A 27,916-nucleotide genomic window follows, 5' to 3' on the forward strand; every position below is an offset into this window, starting at 1 on the left:
AAGAGAGAGAGAGGGAGAAAAGTCTGCAGCTGTTTTAGACGCGACAAGCCAGGCTAGCCAGCTAGCCAGCTGAGGAGAAAAAAGAAAGAAAAAAAAAGATCGGTTGGGTGGCTCGGTTGAGATTTGAATATAGGATATTTATAGTTAGAGTTAGAGTTTAGATAGTTGATTGATAGCCTAGAGATGACAGTAGAATTCGTTTAGATTTGAGTGTATTTAGGTGAAGACACTCTGTATTTATAGTGGGAGAGGAGGAGTGAGTGTGTAGAACGCGCACACACACAGGGGTGTCACAAGGGGGGAGTGCGAGTGGAAACCCTACACTACTAGGGCCCAAGGTGGAGGGGACATAATTATTTTATACTTTAGCTATTGAAAAATAGCAGATCTACAAGCTCACAGCGCGGCACTCTGCGAGCTTGTACATCTGCTATTTTTGAAATCCCCCCTATGAAGAACAATCATGGGGGTCCCGCAGTGAATCCTTGTGGCCAGGGCCCAGATTTTGGTGCGACACCCCTGGCCACACGCAGCAAAACAACATCCATCCATACGACACGACACACAATGAAAAAAACGGAAAAAACCAGGGTCCTACCTGATACACTGTCACCTCCTCCCCCCCAGTGCACTCCTGGCTCGTAAAGATATTCCATTGATAAACAAACAGTCTGCTGGCTCGTAAAACTATAATCCATGTGGCTAAACAACAGTAAGGAAAATGATCCAATGGTCCAGCAAACTTTTCTCTGCATCGATCTGAGTTTCCGTTAGCTAAGAAATCACGTGACATAACACAGGCAGGGGCGTCAATTGGGTATGGCAGGGGTATGCAGCTGCCAATGCCATACCTTGGCTACAGGGGGAAATAATAAAAATGTACTTTTCATCGTGCCTGCACGAGGGCACGCGTGCAAGACACCAGTCATGTTGCCATACCTTAGCTTGTTCTGAACTGACGCCACTGAACACACAGGTGTTCCACAGGGGCGCGTGCGTGCTCGCGCATGTGGATGTGCGCGCGCATGTGGGGTGTGTGTGTGTGTGTGTGTGTGTGTGTGTGTGTGTGTGTGCGCGTGTGTTTGTGTGTGTGCCTGAAATGTCATAGGAGGAGCTCAGGGTGGTCCTTGTGCTTCGTGACGTTCGCGCGTGCGCGTGCATGCGCATGCATGTGTGTGAGTGTGTGCGTGTGTGTTGAGACTGAGTACACAGTGCCACAGTGCCAATTATTGGCTTGAAACAACAAAATCAACCCAATAAGAGACTTATTCATGTTATTTCATAAAAAGCCTTTTTTCTAGCCTTTTTAAACAAATTAGGCCATTTGGGGCAGGCGCAGTAGTCGCTAATAAATTCATTGAAAAATCATCATGGAACATAAAACTCTTGTTTATTTTTTTTTATAAAGTATAGATTTTAATCTTTCCATCGGTATACTCAATTTGTTCATAGACATAGAAACAAATTTTCAAAATATTACATTACAAATGAGTCAAAATGCTCCAAAACCCTGACATGTTTTGGAAGAGTTTAATAAAAAACGTGGGGCAGGCAATGTGTTAACTAACAGTGTTAACTAGTGATGGGCAAAAGCGCTCATTTCAGTGAACGAATCATTTCAGTGAACAAAGCATTCCGTTCACGGTACGGATCCTTTCAAATGATTCGTTCATGTTCACCGTTCATAGCGCGAACGCGGAGCGTTTTTATTACATCGTGAGTACATCCTCCCATCCTGTGTGCTGAGGGCTATTGGGGGAGGGGACGGGGGGGTATGAACGAAAGTGTGAACGTAACAGTTTAAGGAAATGAACAAATCGTTCATGATTCATGGCATGCTTGTGATTGGTTCTTATGAACAAATCACTCATGTACGACACATCACTAGTTTTAACTTCGTCGACTAAAATACTATGACGAAAAATGGTGGTTACCTTTATTTCACTGACGAAATCTAAGTATAAAACACTTAATATATCGTCGTTGTCGGGTCGAAACCTTGTACGTCCAAAACCTACGTATTGTATTTATCAACTAGAAAAGAAAATTTCTAAGAAATTTTAAGTGTGCCTGCAGCTCGCTAAGTCTGTGCAACCTTGTGTAGCGGTTGGTGTTAGTGTTTCGTTTTGAGAGGGTCGTTCCCCCTGAAAAACACGTTTTGGCATGAAACGGTTACGTTTTGGCATGAAACGGTTACGTTTTGCGCGTTTATGGTGCCCCCTATGGGTCGAAGTGGAAATGCTTTTGGGTATATGTTCAGTATAGCGCCCCCCACTTGTGGTTAAAATTTGGTGTTGACTGGATGTTTCGTTTGTGATTTATGGCTACTTCTTACAAAACGGGCTCCTCGCCGCTAACTTTGGAACCCTGTTACGGAAGAACGGTATGGACTATCAAAATATCGTTTAAATATGTTTATCGCATGAGTCTATAGATCGTGTGTATCGATTTTTGTGAAATTTGGAGAAAATATGTAGGAAAAGGAGCAAAAAGTGTTTTGAAGAAAATTCAAAATGGTGGAAAATCTATCCTGACGCAAATGGGCGTGGCCTATATGAGGAGATGCGTCATGACCCAAGGAATCCAGGGAAAAAGGAATTTTAATTTTCCGACCCACGGTTCAAGAGTTACAAGCCGAAAGGTAAAGTGGACTGTTATAGCGCCACCATGAGGCCAACTGACGAAATTATTTTTTATTTAATCCTTGATATCATTATACATCTCCTCTCCAAGTTTTGAAACTGTAGCCCCTATGGTTTGCAAGAAAAAAAAATATTGAATGTGAGTTTTTGCGATTCCCATTATAAGTCAATGGGTAAAATTAATTCACTAATAAATTAATATCAATTAAACGATACACACTTTTCTCTAAGAAAAGTAATAGCACCCCATTCCCGGCCGAGCCGCACGTTTTGATGTATATATTGCGGCGGTGGCGTAAATCGTTCGGCAGTTATTACGTGCCGAAATTTGCAAGAACATTAATTACTTACTTACTTACTTACTTAAGTATGGCGGATTACAATAAGTGTTTTGCCATTGCATGGCAGGCACACTTAATGAAAATGATTTAAACTAGTGAAAAAGCCCATCTACAAGCACATATGTGTGCGACAGCCTTGCATGATGAATCAGTACGAAAAAATTTACACATTTTAAACTACAGTAGGAGATAGAAGGTTTCTGCCCGACAATGACGATATTGACTATTTCGGCAACAAATAAAAACTAGACTGAAATGTGAGGGAGGGACTAGTGGAGAAGAGAGCCGGTAGAACTAAAAGACAAGTCATTTTATGTTTTGTTTGGAATTGACAAAAAAATCAATTCAATTTTTGTGTCAATTTGTCGGCCCAACACATTATTATTATTCGATTGATAAAAAAAAGGAATCAGTAAAAATATCTGCGAGAAAATGATCCATTGTTGCAGCCCTGGACAAAAGACATGAACTGACTAACATACAGTGCTGGACAATATAAGATTTAGAGGGATTTTGCAAGACTGGCAACAATGACAACATATAGACTACATAGATGCACACAGTAGTACTAGCAGCTATTTTTGGCAAAAAAACAAAACAAAAAAATGAATACAAATAAAACAAAGCTCCTACCCCTATAAATATATTTGTCAGCTGTGCAAACAGATTCTGCTTTGATGAAGGTCACTTTAACACGTCTGCAACTTTTCTTTCTTATCCTTTTTTTCTTTCTTTAATAGATCAATAGAAGTCTATGGCAAGTTTTCTTTTTTTTTTTTTTTTCTTTTTCCAAAATGATACGTATTTGGCCTTACCTGACTTTCGCCAGATGGTGGCAGCATTGCGTATATAACGCTCTGCTTTACCATCTGGGCTTGCTCGGCCAGAGTTGATAACACTCGTAAAGTCCCGGGCCGGACCAATCAGCGGCAGCTATGGGCGGGCTCTGAGCGGCTCTGAGCCAATAGAGTCTGATTGCAGACCACGTGGAAACCCAGGAGGCGGATTCTGGGTGCAACGTCATGCAGACAGGCCAATATGAGTGGTTGGAGTTGGCACTCCCAGAATGTGATAGAAACGGCCACATCCAATCACCTGCTACAGAAATTCAAAAAATGGCCCGCCCCTTACATCGAGTCTGTCCGAGAGAGCCCAGATGTAAGGCAGAGCGTTACGCACTGCTGCAACTATCTGGCGAAAGTCAGGTTATATTTGGCCCCATCTCAAAATATTTAGTTCCAGGGACCCCCAGGAACAAAATTTTAGTTACAAATGTTCGCTTAAAACATACATACATACATGTATATTCAAAGATTTGCACACATTTTCACGACTTTTCAAAAATAGCAGAAATACAAGCTCACAGCGCGGCACCGAGTGCCGCTGCTGCAAGCTATTTTTCAATAGCTAAAGTATAAAATAATTGAGGCCCCTCCACCTTAGGCCCCAGTAACTCAGTTACTCAGTCCCACTCCCCCCCCCCCCCCCCCTACCCCCCGTGACGCCCCTGACCACTGACCCAGCAGAGCGGAGTTCCCGTCCCCCAGGGGGAAGCGCTGGTAGCGGGGCACGCTGAACGGAGGCAGCACGTGGAACCTCTTCTCCAGGAGGGGCTCCAGGCGAGAGGCGGAGGGGTCCGCCGGGTGGAACAGGTTGTACACCTGTTGACACGCTGGCCGCAGTGCAGGTACTGGGAGAGAGAGAGAGAGAGACATTACAACACACATGTAATGCTCAAACATGTCGCTATGTTCTAGCCTTTTGTGTTTTTTTCATGAATTAACCCATTTAGGCCTAGAATTATTGAATGCTTTAACCAGTGAAAAATAGCAGATATACAAGCTCACAGCGCGGCACCGAGTGCCGCGCTGCGAGCTTGTATATCTGCTATTTTTGAAAAAGTCGTGAAAATGTGTGCAAAATCTTTGAATATATTATGTATTTTCAAAGCGAACGTTTGTAACTCAAATTTTGCTTCTGGGTGGTCCCTGGAACTAAATATTTTGAGATGCGGGTCTGTGGTCAAATAAATATCATTTTGGGGGTCCTTCACATAAAAAGGTTTGAAAACCACTGACATAGTAGTCACTCAAGAACAGACAGACTGAGCTCCAGTTAAGTGAAAAGGACCTTTTCTTTGACGATGGCTGGCCAGATTGCTGACATAGAAACATAGGTTTTTCAACAAATCTTAGAAGGATTCGAAAGACACTTTTAGAATCGGGTCAAAATTCAAATTTTCACGATTAAAAAAAAAATAGCAGATCTACAATCTCGCAGCGCGGCACTCGGTGCCGCGCTGTGAGCTTGTATATCTGCTATTTTTCAATAGTTAAAGCATAGAATAATGATACACAAAATGTGTACCCTTTCTAAATGGGTTAAAGCTTATATAAATAGTTTTCTGCTGACATAAGCAGAAAAAAGGCGATTGTTTATTTCTTTATAAAAATAAGCAACTCGTCAAACTATGCCGCAGCAGCTTGGAGCATTGGCTACAACTCGTCAAACTCGGTTTACGTCCGTTTTCAGGCCAGGGACCCCCAAACTGATGGAAAGGTGGAGCAGGGACCCCCTACCTTTTAGGGTGGGGGTGGGGCTACAACATATTGTATATTTATGTATAAAATTGTGTTTGGGTTATGTGTATAAACATACCATGCTATTGTGCATTCGATACTATGCAATTAAAATAATAGATTAATATATTCATGCTTTGATTTTAAACATGCATGTACAAGTGGCCGTACCACTGCCATTTATAAACATACCTTATTAACTGAGAACCAATGTCAATATCTTGTGACTAAAAATGTAATGGAAAACTCACAGCCCCCTCGCGCAATAGAATGTCCTTCTAATGCGTGAGGGGGCTGTGAACTTTCCATTACTTTTTTCATTTATTTTCATTATATTTTTAACATGTATTTTGATTTGAAATTGAAATATCCCTTTAAATCCATCTGAACCACTGTAAAGCAAACAGTTTCTATCCAACAGGGACCATTGTGCCGCGTTACGGACGAGGAAAGCAAATAAGGATAAAAAAAAAAAGAAAATAAAAAAGAAAAGAAGGAAATGTGTGTAAAAAGAGAATAGCGAGCCATGAATAGGGCTGTCACGATATGGCATTTTACATGACGATTAATTGTCACTCAAATAATTGCCGATTAACGATTTAATTGTGTTTTTGTCGTTGATAATTACATTTCTGTTTGGCTTTTAGGCTTTGAAGTTGTACATGGTAGATATGACACATAACCTAAATCTACAAAGAAATTACTGACATATTTGACAACTTACTACTTAAAAAATTACTTTGATAGTGGAAATAGCCGATCTACAAGCTTACAACGTGTCGCGATCTGCTATTTCCACTATTTCGGACATTTTTCAACAATCACGGTTATGTCGATTATGACAAAATAATTGCGATAATGTCAAATAATCACGATTAGACGATTATGTAATAATTGTGACAGCCCTAGCCATGAAGAAAGAAGCCCTTCTCCTCTCTCTCCTCACCATCTAGAGACGGCACCACGGTCTTCCTCAGGGCCAGCACCAGTCCCAGCGGGGAGCCGAACAGGAAGAAGTCACACACCTCGAAGTCCAACCTCCCCAGGGAGCCCCCCTCCAGCATGGTGCTGTTGCTGGAGCGGCGGGAGCCCTGCTCCGTGAGCAGCACGCTGGAATGAAGGCTGCATGGGGAAGCATGGGGGAACAAAGCACTGTTCAGTGGCGTCAGTTCAGCAAAAACTATAGGGTATGGCAAAGATGCGCGAAAAAATCTGGTTGTGTCCGTTTTTTACCCGGGTTTCTACGGTTTCTTGGGCTGGATATGGCAGCCGGGAACGGATGTTCAAGTGCAGTTAAACTTGGTATGTTAGTAAACGTGCCACAATTAACAATAATGCATTGCACCTGTGCAGCTGACCTGCCGAACCTGGGAATATACCATGTTGTCAAGATGGGGAGAATACAAGTGTGGACAATATAATTATAATGTTAAAGTGACCATTTGTACTGTATTTAATAACAACATAATAACCAGCACAGATAGACAAAGAGACATTCATGGATTCATTGTAACGGGGACAGACTCCTGCGTGTTACTGGCTGATACCGACAATAAACCACTCTCGACCTACTTGAGCCCGAGGACACCAAAGAAGGAGTGAGGAAGGTCAATTATGAATGGAGTCAACTGGCAACAGGAACATCAGCTGCAGGAATACTATGCAGTGGAAATCCAGAACAGGTTCTCTTCACGTTACTCAACTGACTGAACCTTGAACCTTGAACCTCTCGCTGAAAGGCGAGACCAGTATGTTCTCTCAAATCTTTATAGACCAAGTTTATTCTCCACTACGCTGAAAGCGCATGTTCTCCCAGGCCAGTATGTTCTCCAAAATCTTTATATACTCCGGTTATTCCCCTAAAAAAAATGGACCACAATACAAAAGCAGTACTTTTAGCCAATGAGGGAGCAGTGAGCCCACACTGTTTCGTAGGAACAGTATTTCAGTGCAATACCAAAAAAGTGTCCATTCGGTCAGTGCAAAAGCGTGAGAAGTGAACCCTAGGAATGTCATTCACGAAGAGAGAGAGAACAGTATGTGCGTATGTACGTGCGTGCGTTCGTTCGTGTCAAAACGATTTGGGATTTTGACAAGCCAACCAAGTTTGGAAACCAATCTTTGTCTCGATCGATCAGGCCACAAAAGACTGTAAATATAAAGACAAGCTGCACTCTATTAAGCTGAAGGTACAACCATGATACTGAAGACTATCAAAGAAATTAGTTATGTGACTGGGGGGAGAAATAAAAGCATGACATCCTCCAAGTAGCCAGCTGGAGCCAAATTGCAGGAGAGTGTGAACCCAGTGGTGCATCCTGACCTGCAGCAGCACAGTTTACATTCCCACAGGAAATTCATCCATGGAGAATGATGTGTGTTTTGATAGTGACTCAGGTGTTCCCTCCCACACCGGCTCCGTGGACAAGAAACATGCAGCCTGGGGCGAGAGGTCAACAAAGAACAAGATGACCTTCCAACCCACAGCTTCGAGAAGAGCAATCATCTACTACTCCTCTCAAATAATGAAGTGTCCCTCTTGTCTCAGGGTATGTCATCATCTGTGGTGTAAAAAGATGACCTGTTCAAGTGCTTCAGGCAAATGAAATTAACTATTTGAACGCCACTGACGAGTCTGTTTGTCATTTTACGCAAGGCTCGCACCACCACCACGAGCGCTCACCAATTTTCTTTTTTCTTTTTTGGCAATGGAAGCATAGATGGCACTTGTCTCGCACCGTAGTAGAGTGCCGCCAGAAGTCACGTGATTTGAACGAAACAAAGATGACTTACTCCAGAAATGTATGAGACTTTGTATACAAGCATGACATTCTGTGTTACAAGACAATCCTTCCATCCCAAAGATTCACATGAACAGTTTGTGCAGGCACATATAGCCACTTGTTGGCTGTAAACGCTTTAAGTGTACCAGATCCAGAGTATCTGAGTCTAGGTTCAATCCAGCATTCATGCCTTGGCCGGGAATTTGAATCCATCATTCAAAAACCATGGGGTCATCGCCATGTTGGCTTGTCGTGGACTGTCCACCGCAACAATTTTGACAAAAACGTCCGTCATTTTTTGGAATTTGAATAGTGGCCTCAAAACGGCTTTGTAGAAACCAATGGGTTTCCCATGGTCTATGCTCACAACGCAATGCATTGTGAGGTTGCAGATCTGATATTTTCACTACTTTTGAAAGTATAAAATGGTGGTTATTTAATGACGCAACCTACTATTGTCAACAATAAGAGACCATCCAAACTGAGAGAGCAGATGGTGGCAGCTGACCTTCCATCACTGACCTGCAGCCACATTTCTCTCAGAGTTTTCCTCTCAGCAATTCACAGACGTGGTAAAGTTAGGGAACACAATGTCATTTCACACACACAAAGCCGCTGCTTTCAATCACCTACTGACTGTACCAACAGGGAAACCTTTCAATCACCTACTGACTGTACCAACAGGGAAACCTTTCAATCACCTACTGGCTGTACCAACAGGGAAACCTTTCAATCACCTACTGACTGTACCAACAGGGAAACCTTTCAATCACCTACTGACTGTACCAACAGGGAAACCTTTCAATCACCTACTGGCTGTACCAACAGGGAAACCTTTCAATCACCTACTGACTGTACCAACAGGGAAACCTTTCAATCACCTACTGACTGTACCAACAGGGAAACCTTTCAATCACCTACTGGCTGTACCAACAGGGAAACCTTTCAATCACCTACTGACTGTACCAACAGGGAAACCTTTCAATCACCTACTGGCTGTACCAACAGGGAAACCTTTCAATCACCTACTGGCTGTACCAACAGGGAAACCTTTCAATCACCTACTGGCTGTACCAACAGGGAAACCTTTCAATCACCTACTGACTGTACCAACAGGGAAACCTTTCAATCACCTACTGACTGTACCAACAGGGAAACCTTTCAATCACCTACTGGCTGTACCAACAGGGAAACCTTTCAATCACCTACTGGCTGTACCAACAGGGAAACCTTTCAATATCAAGACAGTCGTCATAGAACATGGAACACCAATAATGTGATCTAGTACATACGTAACAGAGTATTTTTATATTGTGGTATTGCTATTGTACTGTAACATTGAGTACTTTTTCCACCACTGCTGGCCTAGCATCAGAACAACCAACAGACCTGAGAGAGAATTTCTGAGCACAGATCCACAATTTGTATTCATGATATTAGGAGCCCCACTGCAGTGCATTCCACACAACAAGCACAGTATCTCTCAGATACAAATTTTGGCGTTTAGCAGACTCTCGTATCCAGAGCGATTTAACAAATGCTAGACGGGAATGAGTATGCATGAGCTCTAGTCAATAAACAACTAAGTCCCACAAATAGAGTGCAGAGAAAACAGTGTAGTGTCTCAGAGAAAGTAGGATACATGGTGCAAAAAGTAATGTCTTTACTTACAGTAAGTAAAATATCAATACTGCAATGTAGAAATACTCTGTTACAAGAAAAAGTCCGGAATTCAAAATGTAAGTTTGAGTAAAAGTAAGTATATTGGCATCAAAATGTACTCATTATGCAGAATGTCCCATTTCAAGTTTAGAAATGTAAAGAAATCATTTGATACAAGCTCACAATGCGCAGCATCGTGACGCATTGTGATCGGCTATGACACGCAGACACGCATGACACGCAGCAAAGGTCATCGCTATCGCGATTCGAACCCACGACACGCTGTCTGGCTGCATTAGAGCCTGTTATGTGGTGTAGCCTGGACCGCTAGGCCAGTGGGATTCTTAAAGAAGTGCAACGTCACTTTATGGTATACCAATAATTAACACTTATGTTGCTATGATTTTTTCTCTTCAATGTCCCGCGTTGCCATGGTTACCATAGACTTCCATGTAATTGCGCAATTGTGTAAAAAGTGCACGCCCATGCCTAGATGATGCACCACGTGTGTGCACACTGTTCACAGCTTTCAAACAAAAAAATCCGCTTGGAAATCCGTTCAGGCATTCATGATTTATCAGCCATTATGTTTTCTTCAGATGTAAACAAACATGGCTGCCATGTTTGAAAGAATGGGTTGGTATGGGGGTTAAACATGCAATTTCGCGATCGCGATCATGCCTAATACATTTCTGGAGGTCCAAAAAGAAATATATATATTTTTTTCAAAAGCGGCCCAAACTCGGGAAACTCTGGGTTGGCACAGCGGTAGTACCTTTTCAAACTCGGGAAACTCGGGGTTGGCACCAGATGTGTTAAATAGCATTAACTATTGTGTTGACTCCATTTTTCTTTTCTACATTCTTCGTCCAGCACCAAGTATTCTTTGCATGGACGTGTCATGTCTGTGCTTTTGCAAGCTTGTCTTTTTGAAAATAGGATGTAACACAGGTTCCAGAAAAACACATCTTTTCCCAGCTTTTTCCTCTCCAATTCTAAGCAGGGTTTTGAGTGCAATTTCATAAAGCCCTTTCAATCCACTCAAAAGTGTACTCATGCTAGACAACTCAGGCTTTCATGTCATCTGGGGTGAAAACAGTCAATAAAAGAAAAAGAGTATATTTTGTCAGTTGCTTCAAGATAGAGTACAAAGTAGTAGATAGGGTGCCATCATTTCTTGTGACCTACATATCCAGAAAATGTACCCTTTCTTTGACATTTCTCAGATTGCTGTTAAAGCTATTCACCAATGTTAAAAACTAAATATATAATCAACAAATCTATACCACCATCCATCACAACCCTATTGCAACATTTTCCAGGTTTCAAAATGACATTTCAGCATGTTGGTGGCCCTACAAGACTTCAGTAATTCAACCTGTTGGTTTAGTACTTTCTAGATAGAAGTGACAGAGTTGAGAAAGACTATTGCGCCTTAAATGGCCAGTCCACACCAATTCAACTCCTTGCAACATGCGACTACAGTCCTTGCAACTAAATGCAACCATTAAACATTATATAGTGGAGTTGCATTGGTGTATGTGGAATGGCGTTCCAAGGAGTTGCGACTAGTTGCAAGGAGTTGCGACTAGTTGCATTGGTGCGCTGTCTAAAGTGCAGCGCTGTCTCCCAAGCACAATATCCCCCCTGCAATGTAAAGAGCGCATGGGATTGTAGATTTAGATATCGTCGCTGTTGGGTGAAAACCTTGTATGTCCAAAACCGTTTGATTTGTATTTATAATTTTTAAGATGATTTAAACTAGTGAAAACAGCCAATCTACAAACGGTGCGAGGCGTTGTGTGCTTGTAGATTGGCTATTTTCACTACTTTTGTGCGACGGCCTTGTCTGATGAAGCAGGGCTTTACTTCGCCGAAAAACGTACAAATTTGAAACTTGGAGATACAAGGTTTTGGCCCGACAGTGACGATATAATAAAGACGGGATCTCGGCGCGCGCCGCGCACAGACGCACACTGCTTGCAACCGAAAAAACCACCCGAATTCAACCGCTATTTCTGCATGTGTGCGTGCGCATCATGCGCGTGGCGCGTGTATGTCTGTGCGTGCGTGTGTGTGTGTGTGTGTGTGTGTGTGTGTGTCCATCAGACCTGGACAGGAAGGCCTGGTGCTGCTTGATGGTGTCCAGTTCGTACGTGGAGGAGTCGCTGCGTTTGCGCGGAAGCTGCTTCCTGGTGTCGTCGGCGCCGCCGCTGCAGTGAGGGATGTCGATGTTGCTGCGGCTCAGGTGGCGGCTCCCCTCCAGGGAGGGGGAGCAGGGGGAGGAGACGCTGTTTATGACGATGCCCGGGGAGAGAAGCTCCGACTCCTGGCAGAGGAGAGAGACAGTCGATCAAACTAATTGATTTAATCGAATATTGACCCCATTTTAGGCCTAGGATTATTGACTGCTTTAACCAGTGAAAAATAGCAGATATACAAGCTCACAGCGCGGCACCGAGTGCTGCGCTGCGAGCTTGTAGATCTGCTATTTTTGAATCCTTCTATGGTTTTTTGAAAAACCTATGTTTCTATATGTCAGCAATCTGGCTAGCCATTGTCAAAGAAAAGGTCCTTTTCTGGAGCTCAGTTAGTCTGTTCTTGAGAGACCGCTATGTCAGTTGTTCTCAAACCTTTTCATGTGAAAGACCCCTGTAAAAAAATATTCATATCTCAAAATATTATAGTTCCATGGAGCACCCAGAAGCAAAATCTGAGTTACAAACGTTCGCTCTAAAAATACATACTGTATATTCAAACATTTTCACGACTTTTTCAAAAATATCAGATCTACAAGCTCGCAGCGCGGCACTCGGGCCGCGCTGTGAGCTTGTATATCTGCTATTTTTCAGCAGTTAGAGCAGTCAATAATTCTAGGCCTAAATTAAGTGTTCTCGCTAATTTAATAAAATTATAGATTAATAATCAATTCCTATTTTGACATGCCATGTCATTGTATGTGAAAATCTTTAAAACAAACTTTTAAGCACTACTTTTAACCAATTTACAAGCTAACAACGCCTTGCGATGCAAATTGTCATGAGCTTATAGATCACGACGATGTTCAAAAAAATTAACACTGTTTATGAAGTTGACATTCAGCAGGTTTATTGCTCAGGACCTGATCATTGAGCATGTTTTGATGATAAGTTCAAGAGTGAGGGATGCCTGTCTTTGCAGAAGTAAACAAGGCAACGGAGGGACTCCATTCAGCAAAGACGTATTGGCGGTTTAAGTAGTTAAATGTCAAATACACATTAACACCAGTAAGACTCCCTAATCGGGAGATAACCGACTGTCAGGTCGCATACACAAACTTTAGAAGGCAATGGCAGCCAATCAGGAGGGAATATGGGAAATAGGACAGATCCATGTTGATGACATGACTTTAGAGATACTGTGTACCGCTTTGCGTGATTTTAGGGCAAAATATGTAGGAGCCGTGTCCAAAAATCTGTTTTGCAAGAATCGGCCTCATGGTGGCGCTAGAAGATGGCCATGTGAGAAATCAGGGGTTGGTTTGGCAGCCAAGGAGTGTGTGTGAAAAGTTTGGCATGGATAGGGGCAACGGTGGCAGAGATATGAGTACGGCAAAAGTGTGACGTGCCGTGTGACGGACAGACTGACTGACAGACTGACTGACAGCCGGTGGAGGTTTTGATAGTAAATGTGCATGAATACAGTGCAATGCATACAGTGCTGTCAGACAAGTCTATGAAGCTATCTATGAAATCTATTAAAAAGATGAATCTGCAACACAATATTATACAATATGTAGTGGGGGGGGGGGGGGGGTCCCTGCTTCATCTCTCTCTCTCTCTCAGCTACGGGGACGAGTCCTTGGGCTGAAAAACTTGGACTCCTGCCCTATTCTGTGGATCAATGCCATTGGGAATGGGGAGCATGCATATCCATGATAGAGCACAGTCAGGTGCTGCGATATTGAAGTCTAAGAACTGGAATAAACCCAAAACCCATGCTGAGAACACCTTCACGAGGAAGCATGCAAGCTGCCACTCTTGGCAGCTTCTGTAAGGCTCCATGAAGTTATTATTCAAGTCGTCTCTTCCAGAGACTGGTCACATAGAATCCGCTTGAAAACACTCAGCACCTACAATCTGACTCCCCACACTACTACCTCTCGGACACCACATCCACCCTGATGTCCCCTCCCACCAGGGGCGTCAATTGGGTATGGCAGGGGTATGCAGCTGCCATACCCTGGGTCCAGGGGGGAAGATAAAAGTTAGTTCTAAATATGAATCCACGAATGTCTCTTTGTCTATCTACAGTGTGCTGGTTATTATGTTGTTAAATTACAGTAAAATAACTACAAATGCAAAATTTTACAAAATGGTCACTTTAACAAGGTATTATAACCAGTAAGACTCCCTAATCGGGAGATAAGCGACCGTAGGTCTCGCTAGAAGAGGGCCATGTGAGAAATGAGGGGTGGGGTCTCCGCGTTGCCTTGGCGGACGAATAGGTACCGGCCCCGGCTCTCCCGGACGCTCCTAGGCCGAGTTATGGCATTTTATGTGAGCTGCAGTGGAGGGGGTCCTCCACTGGGGGCGCCACCACTTTTGCATCCGTTCTGGAGTAGCAGGAGTGGGTGGTCCCCGGGAATTCCCCGTGAGCAGCCCCGTGGGGGTGGTCATTAGGTCATTTTTGCCCATTTGGTATTTTTTTTACACCTGGGGGTCCCCCAGGGACCTGGGGGTCCCTGGAACTCCGGGGGTCCTTGGAGGTTGTAGTTTGGCAGGTAAGGAGTGTGTGTGCAAAATCTGGCATGGATCGGGGCAACGGTTGCGGAGATATGAGCAGGGCAAAAGTGTGACGTCTGACGTGTGACGGACTGACTGACGGACGCACGGACACCTGGTGGAGCTTTCTGTAGTAAGTGCGACCTACGGTCGCAATTATAATTATATTTTAGGTATATATAATTATATATTATATGTACTTCTTCTTAAAATAAATATATCATCAAGGTATTGTGATGTTAAGGTAAGGTAACATGACTGGTGTCTTGCACACGCGCGAAGGCGCGCGTGCAAGACACCAGTCATGTTGCCATACCTTAGCTTTCTCTCTCTCTCTCTCTCCCCCTCCTTCCACTCCAAACTCAAAACCCACCTCTTCATATATTGCTTAAAATGTGCATAAGCAGAGGTGGCGAAACCTGATTTCTTGTTGTACATGCAGTACAACATGCGTGTCCCCAGAGGCAAAAACTATTTTACCAAATGCATTTCCAGATTCCCAGTTTTTGGTTGTGTAGTCGAAACAGCTCTCAAACCTCTCTCTTTTAGCGAACACAAACAAAGCTGATTCCGACAATATAACATCACAAATCCCAGTACAGAGTTTGCTTCAAAGAAGAATGAACCGCAATGTAAGTGTCCTACTGCATTATAACAGCAGATAACATAGTAATGTTTTGGATGGAAGTGCACTTCTTCAACGCATGGTCATGGCCCCATGGATCTACTTATGAAGACATAATGTCATAATGGTCCATTGCGTGACCGGCTAAATCCTGTAGTGTAGGTGTTAAGCGACGTGCACGTAACGTCATTAAATAAATAGTGTACCAGTCCGTACCACCAAATATAACATCACCAATGCAACACTGAAAGGGACGATCGGCGCCACCTGTGACATTCATTCACAGCCGACATGATCGTCACAATGCAGACGGAACAGTTCCTGTCTAGCGGGCAGGACAAGCAGCAATTTCGATCCACTTTAAGTGAAACGCTGTGAAACGCTGAGTGTTCCACAACCAACAATGCTGTGTTAATGGAGAGATGATGACAGAACTCTCTACTACTCTGCTTAGCCTAAATCCCTCCCTTTTGTCCTGTGTCAAACACAAAGAACGTCGCATTTTTTAACGTGCAGTTCTTAGATGCAATAATCACCTCCATGGGATCAGTGAGGGAGCGACATACAATTACGAGAGCAGCCCTGGGGTGTTTTATAGGCCTACACAGGGGCGTCACATGGGGGGGGGGGGGGGTCAGTGGGACTGAGTTAGTAGGGCCCAAGGTGGAGGGTCCTTGATTATTTTATACTTTAGCTATTGAAAAATAGCAGATATACAAGCTCACAGCGCGGCACCGAGTGTCATGAAAATGTGTGTAAATCTTTGAATATATGTATTTTTAAGCAAACATTTGAAACTCAAATTTTGCTTCTGGGGGGGGTCCCTGGAACTGAATATTTCGAGATGGGGTCCATGGCCAAATACATATCGTTTGTATTTGAAAAAGTTTGACTGCCACTGACATAGAAACAAGAATTTGAAATATTCAAAGACTTGCACAAATCTTCACGATTTAAAAAAAATAGCAGATCTACAAACTCGCAGCGCAGCAGTCAGTGCCGTGCTGTGAGCTTGTATATCTGCTATTTTTCAATAGTTAAAACACAAAATAATGCGTAGTAATGCGTTCCCAGTTCCCCCTCTGAAGAACATTCATGGGGGGCCCGCAGTAAATCCTTGTACCCAGGGCCCAGAATTTGGTGCGACACCCTTGCCTACACATCCAGCTTCTAGAGCTACTGTGGCAGACACACAGTAGATAATGTGATTTTGATTATCTATAATAGAACATCAACTGACCAAAAATAGCATCTCATGACTTCCGTTGCCACTACAACGAAACAGCTCTCAAAGTCACTCTTTTAGCACATAAACCAAGGGTGTCCAAAGTCCGGTCCGGGGGCCAAGCGCGGCCCAAGGACAAATTTTATACAGTCCGCGGCCTCAATCCTAAATTGTATTATAAATAAAAAATTAACCGCTGCCAAAGTGTACTATTGCTTTATGGAACAGCAGATGGCAACCAGTGTGTCTTAAATGGTGAAGCACTTCTTCAACGCATTTAACGTTTATGAAGACTTGTGCCTTATTGCCAGCAGTAAGGGAGAAGCACGGTGAGGCTGCAGTGGTGTTTGATGAGTATTAAAGTAACAACACAAAGGGACAAGACACACCACAGACGGTCCAAAGGGAATACTGGGGAGCCGGGTGACATTTACGGCCGACGTCATTGTCACAAGGCAGACAGAACAGCTCCTGACTAGCAGGCAGAACAAGCAGCAATTTCCTTTCACACCCGCACTGGAAGGCAGGCACGTGCACACGCAGACATCAAAGGGGGCTTGAGCCCCTGCCCTTTTATCCGTCTGCAAAAAAGTGCCCTCTCCAGACCATGCATGCAAGTAGTGAAAATAGCCGACCTCAGATTGGAGGGCTGCTATTTTCAATATTTTCACCAAATGGCCCTTTTAGATATGTCAGCCCCTGCCTAACATTCTCTGCACGTCCCTGCTAAGTACTCACATGTTTTACTTAAGTAAAAGTATCCATATGTAGAAATACTCTGTTATTTAAGTAAAAGTCAGGAATTCAAAATGTACTTGAATAAAAGTACTTACAAGTACCAAAAGTAAAGGTACAAAATGTTTGAAAGCTCACGTCGCGATGCGTCATGCAAATGTATCCTTATATATAGCAACATCATCTAAGCATATATAGCTTGCTGCTTAGCAGAATTAGAAATTAAAAAATATATTTTTGTGATATTTTGTGCCAGCTTCCGTTTCTCGGATTTCGGTAGTTCCAGACTATATATAGCAGTCGGAGATTGTGGAATAGTTGTCTGGCTATACGCGAGACTATGTGTACAATGTACGTGAATAAATTGTTAGTGTGCGTGTGTGTGTGTGTGTGTGTGTGTGTGTGTGTGTGTGTGTGTGTGTGTGTGTGTGTGTGTGTGTGTGTGTGTGTGTGTGTGCGCGTGCGTGCGTGCGTGCGTGCGTGCGTGCGCGCAGGGATGTGGAGAGAATGTTGGAGAGGCAGGGGCTGACATTTCTAAAAGGGCGCTTTTGGTGAAAATATCGAAAATAGCTTACCTCCAAGCTCATAAGCTTGGAGGCCGGCTATTTTCAGTGAGTTTCAGGAGAGTTTGGACAAGTCGATTCTCTTGAATGCCGCCTTCAGGTACGGCATGGCAAGAGGGCATTTCTTTCACCATAGTCAAAACTGCATTCATGGGTCTGGAGAGGGCACTTTTTTACAGACGGATAAAAGGGCAGGGGCTCCATCCCCCTTTGATGTCTGTGTGTGCACGTGCCTTTGCGTGCATGTGTGCAGGTGCCAGTGTGTGTGCTGTGCTGCTACCCACCTGCACACTGATGGCACTTCCCCTGCGGCTGCTGTTCTGGCTCTCTAACACGGTCACGGAGCTGCTGCACAGAGCGTCGAAGGCCAGGATGCCCCCCACGCAGTCCCCAATAACACACACCTGCAGGAAGAGGGGAGAGAGAGAGAGAGAGACATTAACACACACCTGCAGGAGAGAGAGAGAGAGAGAGAGAGAGAGAGAGAGAGAGAGAGAGAGAGAGAGAGAGACATTAACACACACCTGCAGGAGGGAGAGAGAGAGAGGCCTAGAATTATTGAATGCTTTAACCATTGAAAAATAGCAGATATACAAGCTCACAGCGCGGCACCGAGTGCCACGCTGCAAGCTTGTAGATCTGCTATTTTTGAAAAAGTCGTGAAAAATGTGTGCAAATCTTTGAATATATGTATTTTCAAAGCGAATGTTTGTAACTTAAATTTTGCTTCTGGGGGGGGGGGGGGGGGGGGGGTCCCTGGAACTAAATATTTTGAGATGGGGGTCCGTGGCCAAATACATATCATTTTGGGAGTCCTTCACATGAAAATGTTTGAGAACCACTGACATAGTAGTCTCTCAAGAACAGACTAACTGAGCTCCAGTTAAGTGAAAAGGACCTTTTCTTTGACGATGGCTATAGCCAGATTGCTGACACAGAAACATAGGTTTTTCAAAAAACATTAGAAGGATTCAAAAGACACTTATAAAATTGGGTCAAAATTCCAATTTTCACGTTTTTCAAAAATAGTAGATCTACAAGCTCGCAGCGCACTCGGTGCCGCGTTGTGAGCTTGTATATGTATATCTGCTATTTTTCAATAGTTAAAGCATAAAATAATGATACACAATAATGTGTACCCGTTCTGAATGGGTTAACACACACCTGCAGGAGAGAGATAGAGAGAGAGAGAGAGAGAGAGAGAGAGAGAGAGAGAGAGAGAGAGGGAGAAACATGACGTTCCTACTGGACCAGATGTCCAGTGACCCGTGGTGGAAAAAGGACTCACATGGGTTACTTAAAGGAGCTATAGTCAACTTTTTCTTGAAAAACGGATGCTAAAATAAAAATAATGTTTCGAAAATATTTTATAAAAAAATAAGCTTCATTTATGTGTTTCTATTAAAAAATGACAACAAAAAGCGTAAAATAATGATAAAATAATCATTATGGCCATTGTCAGACCGACACTTTGTTTACATTCTAGTCTATAGACTAGGATGTAAACAAAGTGTCGGCCCTACAATGAAAAAGTTGACTATAGCTCCTTTAAGTAAAAGTATCAATACTGCTATGTAGAAATACTCTGTTACAAGTAAAAGTCCGGAATTCAAAATGCACTCGAGTAAAAGTACAAAAGTATTGGTATCAAAATGTCCTATTTTCAAATCTATAAAAGTCTTTTGAAAATAGCAGGTCTACAAGCTCACAATGCGTTGTGATGCGACGCATTGTGAGCTTGTAGATCGGCCGAAATCTAGAGGTATGTAATGTATGTTTTGTTATAATAATCCAAATCTACAAGTAACTAAAGTTTTCAAATAAATTTAGTGGAGTCAAAGTACAATATTTGGATCCAAGATGTCGTGGAGTAGAAGTAAAAGTATTGGAAATTGTAAAACTCAATTAAAGGCCTACCTCAATACTTAAGTACAGTACTTTAGTAAATGTACTTTACTTTACACCACTGCCATTGACAATATCCACATGGTGGCCAGTGCTCTTGCGTCATACTTGGAGTAGTGGGATTGGGAATGAAACTCACCTGTGGTGTATAGGGCTGTCACGATACGACATTTTACATGACGATTAATTGTCACTCAAATAATTGGCGATTAACGATTTAATTGTGTTTTTGTCGTTGATAATTACATTTGTGTTTGGCTTTTAGGCTTTGAGGTTGTACATGGTAGATATGACACATAACCTAAATATACAAAGAAATTACTGACATATTTGACAACTTACTTAAAAAAATTACTTTGATAGTGGAAATAGCAGATCTGCTATTTCCACTATTTCAGAATTTTTTCAACATTCACGATTATGACGATTATGACAAAATAATTGTGATAATGTCAAATAATCATGATTAGACGATTATGTAATAATTGTGACAGCCCTAGCGGTGTAAAGTAACTAAGTACATGCCCTCTCCCTGACCACTTGAGAACCCCACCAACATACTGATGTTTTTAAAAATGGTCTATTTGTATGTTTTATCTTTTTTACTACCAAGAACAGCACTTAATTGCAATTTTGAAGGTTACGTTGATGCATTGGTTCTCAAAGTGGGGTCCGGGGACCCCCAGGGTTCCTTGGGAAGTCCCCAGCTAAATATATTAACACTTGCATGACTGAACCTGATTTTGAGGTGGTTTGGGTTTGCTCAGGAAACTCTGAGAAATTTTCCCTTTCATGATTTGTCCTTATCATACAAGCAAAGTCTTGTTTTTTTTTCTACCATTTGGGACGTTTTGTAAATATGAAATAAACTGTTTTGAGTGTTTCCTGAGCATTCTAATTCCATTTCTAAATCTCAAAAACAGGTCAAAATTACCTGTTAGTCATGCAAGTGTACAGCATCCCAATCATTTTGACGCCTACTGTACAAGCTCACGCTCCAGCTTGTACATCTACTATTTTTGAAAAAAATCTTGAAAGTGTAAGGAAAATTTGGAATACCGGTAATTTAGCTGTTCTTTTTTTTTTTTCAACAAATCTTCTCTCCTGGAGGCACAAAACCTTTCCGGCCAAATCTATATCAATGTGGGGGTCCTTGGAGCTAAAAGGTTTGAGAACCACTGTGTTAATGGGCCTTCCAAACTGAGTGTGGCAAAAGGCACCGCGGGGCTCTAAGCCATTATGTCCAATGGGTTGCACAGCACCACCAGAACGACTGTTTGCTGCTCTGTGTGGAGCATAGTGGCACCACGGGCACCTCCGAGTGCTCTGTGGAGCTCTGTTGGTGCGCTCAGCGTGAGTATGAGGTCAACGGTGGACATTGCCGAACTTTGCTGAACATTTCTGGACTTCCCTAGATGGCATTGTGCCGGCCACTTGTTTGTAACACACGTGAGGTCTTCTGACTCTATGTACAGTATGTATGGATTTATGTCTGGCCTGGATGAGTCCCGGAACAGTATTATTGAGGATATAGTCAGTCCTGGGAAGAGCTTCTCCGGTACTCGTCCAGGCCATGTAAACACTGGAGAGTCAGCCTCTATGATTTTTTTTTATTTTTTTTTTATTTTTTTTATTTGTTATGTAATGTCAATGATTTGTATGTAATCTACGGACCCCTTGTGTGTCTGGAATAAAGTTTGAGAACTGAATTGAACTTGACTGCTGCAAAGTATGATGAATAATAAATGCATTTAATACAGAACGTCCATGGGTGCACCGAAATAGAAAGAAGTCGTATCTGTCGGGTGGAAACCTCATACTGTATGTCCAAAACTGTTACTATTAAGTATTTAAATTCAAAAATAGCAAAAGTAGCGGACCTACAAACTCAATCGAGTTAGTAGATCTGCTACTGTTGATTATTTTGTGTGATCTAAGGTGTTCATTTACACAAAAATCACACTCGTGTGAACTGAGCGGTGGAGGCTGCGTGTGTGCGTGTGTGCGTGCGTGCGTGCGTGCGTGCGTGCGTGCGTGCGTGTGTGTGAATGTGAGTCTGATAGCGCCGCCCATGGCTGCTGTGGTGACTACGTGTTGCGTTCTGTCGGTTGTTTGGTGTTTGTCGTTTTTTTGTTTTTATGTTATATGTGAAAAAATGATTTGAATGCAAAAATGTAGTATGCCAAAGCAAATTCCTATGTGTATTACACAATGGTTAATAAAGAAATCTGAATCTGAATCTGAATCTGAATCTGAACAACAGCGGTCAGAAAAGGATATGTACAGTATACCTCGAATGTTGATACCTCGATATCGATATATTTTCGATATATTGCCCAGCCTTAGGGTGAACTATTCCTTTAAGTACAGAATTATAAGTAGTATTTGTGTATTTGTGTACTTCAGAACGGGTACACTATATTGTGTATCATTATTTTATGCTTTAACTATTGAAAAATAGCAGATATACAAGCTCACAGCGCGGCACCGAGTGCCACGCTGCAAGCTTGTAGATCTGCTATTTTTGAAAAATCGTGAAAATTTCAATTTTGACCCGATTCTATAAGTGTCTTTTGAATCCTTCTAAGGTTTTTTGAAAAAACCTATGTTTCTATATGTCAGCAATCTGGCTCGCCATCGTCAAAGAAAAGGTCCTTTTCAATTAACTGGAGCTCAGTTAGTCTGTTCTTGAGAGACTACCATGTCAGTGGTTCTCAAACCTTTTCATGTGAAGGACCCCCAAAATGATATTTATTTGGCCACGGACCCGCATCTAAACATATTTAGTTCCAGGGACCCCCAGAAGCAAAATTTGAGTTACAATCGTTCGCTTTGAAAATACATTATGTTCAAAGATTTGCACACATTTTCAAGACTTTTTCAAAAATAGCAGATCTACAAGCTCGCAGCGTGGCACTCGGTGCCGCGCTGTGAGCTTGTATATCTGCTATTTTTCACTGGTTAAAGCATTCAATAATTCTAGGGCTAAATGGGTTCATTACCTTCCCATCGCCTCCTAATCCAACACTGACCTGACCAGAGAAAGAGGATCCCTCCCTGGACCTCATGAAGTCTCCGTACACCTGATTGGCTCGCAGGATGACGGTTGCCACGGCGTCCTGGTACTGCGGTGCGGAGGTGGCCAATAGGGGAAGGGCAGCCAGGGGGATGTGGTCCTGGCTGTTGGACAGGCAGCCCTCGTCGTAACTGTAAGGACTCAGGCTGGACGGGAGAGACGGGCACCATCGTTAGTTAGTTGGCAGTGTGTGTGTGTGGGTGTGGGTGTGTGCAAAAACAGCAAAAGCAGCAGATCTACAAGCTCAAAACGCGTCGCAACTTTGATGCTTCTAGTCGGGTGGAAACCTTGTATGTCCAAAACCGGTTTGTATTTATCATTTAAAAATTTTAGGATTTAAGGTAGTGAAAATAGCCGATCAACAAGCACAAAACACCTCGCGATGCGAGGCGTTGTGTGCTTGTAGATCTGCCGTTTTCACTACTTTTGTGTCACAGTCTTTTATGATTTAGTAGGGTTTTAATTTACAAAAACACACAAATTTGGGGGAGGGAAAACACAAAAGGTTAACATGTGGAGATAAGAGGTTTCTGCAACCGACAGCAGCGATAACGGTGAGAGTGTTTGCTCACTTGGACACCAGTGAAAAGGCCTCAGCGCACACAGCGGGACAGGGGACCAGACGGATGGCGATGCGACCCAGCGCCGTGGGATAGTGGAGCCTCATCACCGTCTCGACCGCCCCGCTCAGCGTGTTCACGTCGCCTTGCTTGCTGGTCTGCTCGCCTGCACGAGAACACACAAACAGAGCTGTGGTGATTCCAGAAAAAGAACAAGAACGATCATTCATGTATCATTACGATTAGGAAGTAGTGCGTTGTGTTGTTTTCAAGTCGCTTGTTTCCGTCTCATCCATAATGTGGATGATATTATAATACTATTCAGTGCCGTGATTATAGGACGCCTCAACGCCGATTTCTTCTATGAAGTCATTTCCCCCCAATTATTCTCCTTTTCTCACAATTTGGTCATGTTTCCTTCAATTCCCTTTGTTCCTCGATCCCCACCATAGACTGTAACCAAAATATGGACAAACGGAGCCCCATTGGTTTCTAAAGAACGATTTGAAGCCATTTTTTTTATTCAAATCCGCCCATCCACACCCCACGTATTCTTTTCAATGAAGTTGCTCACCCAGCGCATGATAAAGCACCTGCAAGTACAATCTTTTCTCATGCATTTGAGCACCAAAATGTGCTCAAATGCCTAAGACTTAGGCACCCGAGCAGGCGCACTATTGTTCCAAAAACGGAAGAAGAATCTTGTGGGACTGCAAGAAGTCTTGCAATCCCACATTTTGAGCACATGCAGGCGACACGTCAGCTTCACAGTTCTATCACGGTTCTAGGGGCTTGTGGCCAACCCAGATGCACTGCCCCGTGGAGGATTCAAACTAGCTAGTCTCTGCCATGGTGGGCAGAAATGTTACCCACGCCAGGGACATGCTGGGCCCCTGATTCAGCCCGGGAAAAAGAGTTGGAGAGGCCCTCATTGCGCGCTATAGAGAGATCTCTCTCTATAGCGCTGCTGCTACTCAAAGATTTGCCATTTCAGATCATGACAACTGACAAGCCAGTGGGCCAATTACATGAGTTATATTTCGTCGTTGTCGGGTGGAAACCTTGTATGTCCAAAACCGTTTGTTTTGTATTTATGATTTTAAAAATGATTTCAAACTAGTGAAAACAGCCGATCTACAAGCACACAACGCCTCGCACCGCGAGGCGTTGTGTACTTGCAGATCTGCTGTTTTCACTACTTTTGTGCGACGGCCTTGTATGATGAAGCAGGGCTTTGCGAAAAAACTTGGAGATACGAGGTTTCTGCCCGACAGTGACGATTTACTTTGTTGGCCACCCAGCCCTCAAAATGCATTTTTTCCTAATGGCCGGCCTGTGCCGGCCGGGAATGAACCGGCCGTTCGGGAGTTGTCCCGCTTTTCCCAATGGCCAGCACGACCCTGACCCACGCCACTACCCATCAACAGTGATTTCTACACATTATGCACTTTTGTGTACCAGAGCCTGTGTCCAGAATGTTGCCTCCGTGCAGGACCAGAATGAGTACATGAATCTTACAGGACTGAGGACACTGTTGGGACGAACCATCCTGCAGGTGAAAGGGGACAGAAAAACAGGGGAGAAGTAGACAGAGGGAGGGAAGGGAAGGGGAGGAGAGGAGAGGAGACAGCAGAGTGCAGAGTGAGTGTGTAGTAGTGGGGTGAGGGGGTGAGCGATGGAACAGAACATGGGACACAGAGAAAGAGAGAGAGAGAGACAGAGAAAGACAAATGAACGACATGCCCAGTGTACCACAAACCGTGACAGTGAGGGGGAGAGTATGTGGAGGAGAGTCTCGTTCTGTGGAGAGTACAAGTGGCATAATAATGCATGCGTCCCATGTGTCCTATACTAATGCGCTGCTTCTCAATGTGGGGACGAGGGACCCTCCGGGCTCATTCCAGGGGGTCCCCGGCTACTGTAAGTGTAACTCAGAGAGTGCGCTAATGGAACCAAATAGACCACTGAGAGCCAGGGGGGGGGGGATCCTGTTATCAAAAATGGTGTGCTGTTGCCTAATGCATATCAAATCTGGGGGACCTTGACATTTAAAAGGTAATAATTTGAACTGGGGACCCCCCCCCCCCACACTGACAAGCACTTGGAATTGTAGGAGTTGAGGCATTACATTTGACTCCCAGATAAATATTGTGAAAATAGAGGATGTTCTTTTTTCATTTCATTTAATTTTTTTATGTATTAAAAATGTCCTTAAATTGTCACTTTACTGTCATCTGGGGAACCCCCCCCCCCCCCCCACCCAGCCGATTAGATTTATTTTGCAATTCTTAATTGTATTGTGATTCTGCAATTCAACATTGTTGCGATTAGATATTACGATTTATATAGAGGGTATGCATGTGACATCATCATCATGCGTGATTCCTAAACCCACCAGGCTTGAGTTAAGACCGGCCTCGCGGAAACGCAAGAACTTCCAGGAGTGGCTGAAATCCTTGCCCAGACACATGGAGGGTGGATAAAGTCAGACCTAGTAAAGGCATGAAGATAATCTTGTACTGAGAAAAGCCTGCATTTGCACAATGCACAGCTATTAATTTGTCACTACAGTGCTCAAAATAAACTGTGCTAAAACATTTTACTTTGTACTGTGCTCAAAAAAGGGAACACTTTGTAACTTTGCTAAAGAGAAAAACGTACTGAGAAAGTTCAAAATGAAAACTCTTACTGATTATCAGATAAATTGTTATAGTTTGGATATGGCTTTGGGCATATTATGCAGCGTGTATTATTGTAATGGATCAGTAGGTAGTAGTATAGTATTGCTTTGCACTAAGAGCACTATATGCACTTTCATACTTAAGATTATTGAGAGAGGCGTTTCCGCGAGGCGGGTCTTAGCTCAAGCCTGGTGGGTTTAGGAATCACGCCATCATCATACCCGGAAGTTATGCGGGAAGAGGGAACGCCTACTGGTGTGGCAAAACAATACTTTATGGCCTTGACAGCCCATTCATACAAAAAGAAAAGTCCTATGATTGCATTAAACAACGTTAAACTCACTTTGCCACTCGATTTGCCATTGACCCTATGCATGCGCATACCCTCTATTGCGATCCCCACAAGTTACTTTGCTTTTTATATACTAGAACATTTTAAAACTATTATAAACAATATAAAGACTGCACTATATCACTATCAATGCAGCCAGAGTACGTCAGTCAGTCTTTCTCACATAAAAATAAAAATATATAATAATAAAAAAAGATTCTGAACTTTAAAACTGATTTTAATATTGTGGCATTAAAAATATTTATATTTGAGTAAATAGATACCCCCCCACCCCCACCCCTAACGAACACTGGAGGATTTTACTAGGTAGAGTTGCGCGATAATTTCTCCACATATTAGAACAAGTGAAGGTTAGTTTGAAGCGATCATCATTTATTGATACAGGCAACGATAGTTTGACGCAGACATGAGTAATGTTAGTAAATAAATCATACCTCAATGTGTGTGTCCTGACTACTTGAGACTGTGTATTCTTCACCAGACTCTTGATACAGGGATTCTGTGAATACACATTTAGACACAGAGGAAAAAGTATTTAGACAGACTGTGAAATTCTGTTCATGCATACAGTAGTATGCATAGTAACCCCCAATAAGTTAATCAGCCGGCAGGCTAAGCCTGGGAAATAAAAACTGTATAATGTGGAAACTAAAACCAAACACATCCAAAAAATTAAATTAAATTATTACAATCCAATCCAATAAATATGTGCCAAGAAAATAAGTTAACAGTGAGAAAATACGAAAAATGTGAAAGTGCTAAAGTGCAGTCAACAAAATATGTCTCTCCCAGTGCTCACCCTACCTCCACGGTCAAAACCAGCCTTAAGGTGGGCAAGTGAGGACTGTCATTTGTAACCTCTGAGGCCGCCCACAGACACTCCCACGAAATGAGGTGCCAATGTGGTGCCAATGTGGTGCCACCAATTAATCAGTGTAAATAAATACAGTTATAACCCTTGTTTACACAGTAAATATCAAAGTCTAGTCCTCGAAGCCCACTAATCACTTTTATAAGTAAGAAAACAAAACAGCCTCTAACATCAATCAATGGCACATTTCAGACAAAGCAATACAACATACAACATGTTCTTAAAACAAGCCTGGTATATTCTTGGTGGTATGATGGCAAAAGTAGCCGATCTACAATCTCACGTTTCAAGGTCTTTGAAACTATTTGAAACTATTTGAAGATTTGACATGTCCAAAATAGTTAAGCCAGGGTCTATTGAATTAACTATCTATTCAATTAAAGGGTTGATCAAATACTATTTTCTTTCTTATTCACTTTGTGAATAAATATTACCGTAATATGGGTATGTGACAAATTACCATCCAGCACTCTGGCACAGTTTAATCAGCCAGGCAACCATGTGCAACGACCTGGCTGGTTGAGGTGATAATCTGAGTATATATACATGAATA

At 42.9% G+C, this 27,916-nt stretch overlaps 1 protein-coding gene across 1 annotated transcript in view; it reads right to left on the bottom strand.

The window, feature by feature from the left end:
* The window catches only part of pitpnm2 (phosphatidylinositol transfer protein, membrane-associated 2), a gene marked incomplete at both ends in the record, with an annotated part of 69,078 nt that overhangs the window by 17,249 nt on the left and 23,913 nt on the right, over positions 1-27,916 (bottom strand). Inside the window, 8 exons of the mRNA XM_080742730.1 lie at positions 4,456-4,673; positions 6,509-6,684; positions 12,119-12,336; positions 18,203-18,322; positions 22,856-23,045; positions 23,472-23,625; positions 24,918-25,008; positions 26,927-26,991. Of these exons, the coding sequence (XP_080598856.1) occupies positions 4,456-4,673; positions 6,509-6,684; positions 12,119-12,336; positions 18,203-18,322; positions 22,856-23,045; positions 23,472-23,625; positions 24,918-25,008; positions 26,927-26,991 (1,232 nt within the window). The remainder of the gene's footprint in view (positions 1-4,455; positions 4,674-6,508; positions 6,685-12,118; positions 12,337-18,202; positions 18,323-22,855; positions 23,046-23,471; positions 23,626-24,917; positions 25,009-26,926; positions 26,992-27,916) is intronic.

The sequence above is a fragment of the Nannobrachium achirus genome, assembly GCF_963921795.1.
Source record: "Nannobrachium achirus genome assembly, chromosome: 15".
In the NCBI taxonomy this organism is placed as follows: domain Eukaryota; kingdom Metazoa; phylum Chordata; class Actinopteri; order Myctophiformes; family Myctophidae; genus Nannobrachium; species Nannobrachium achirus.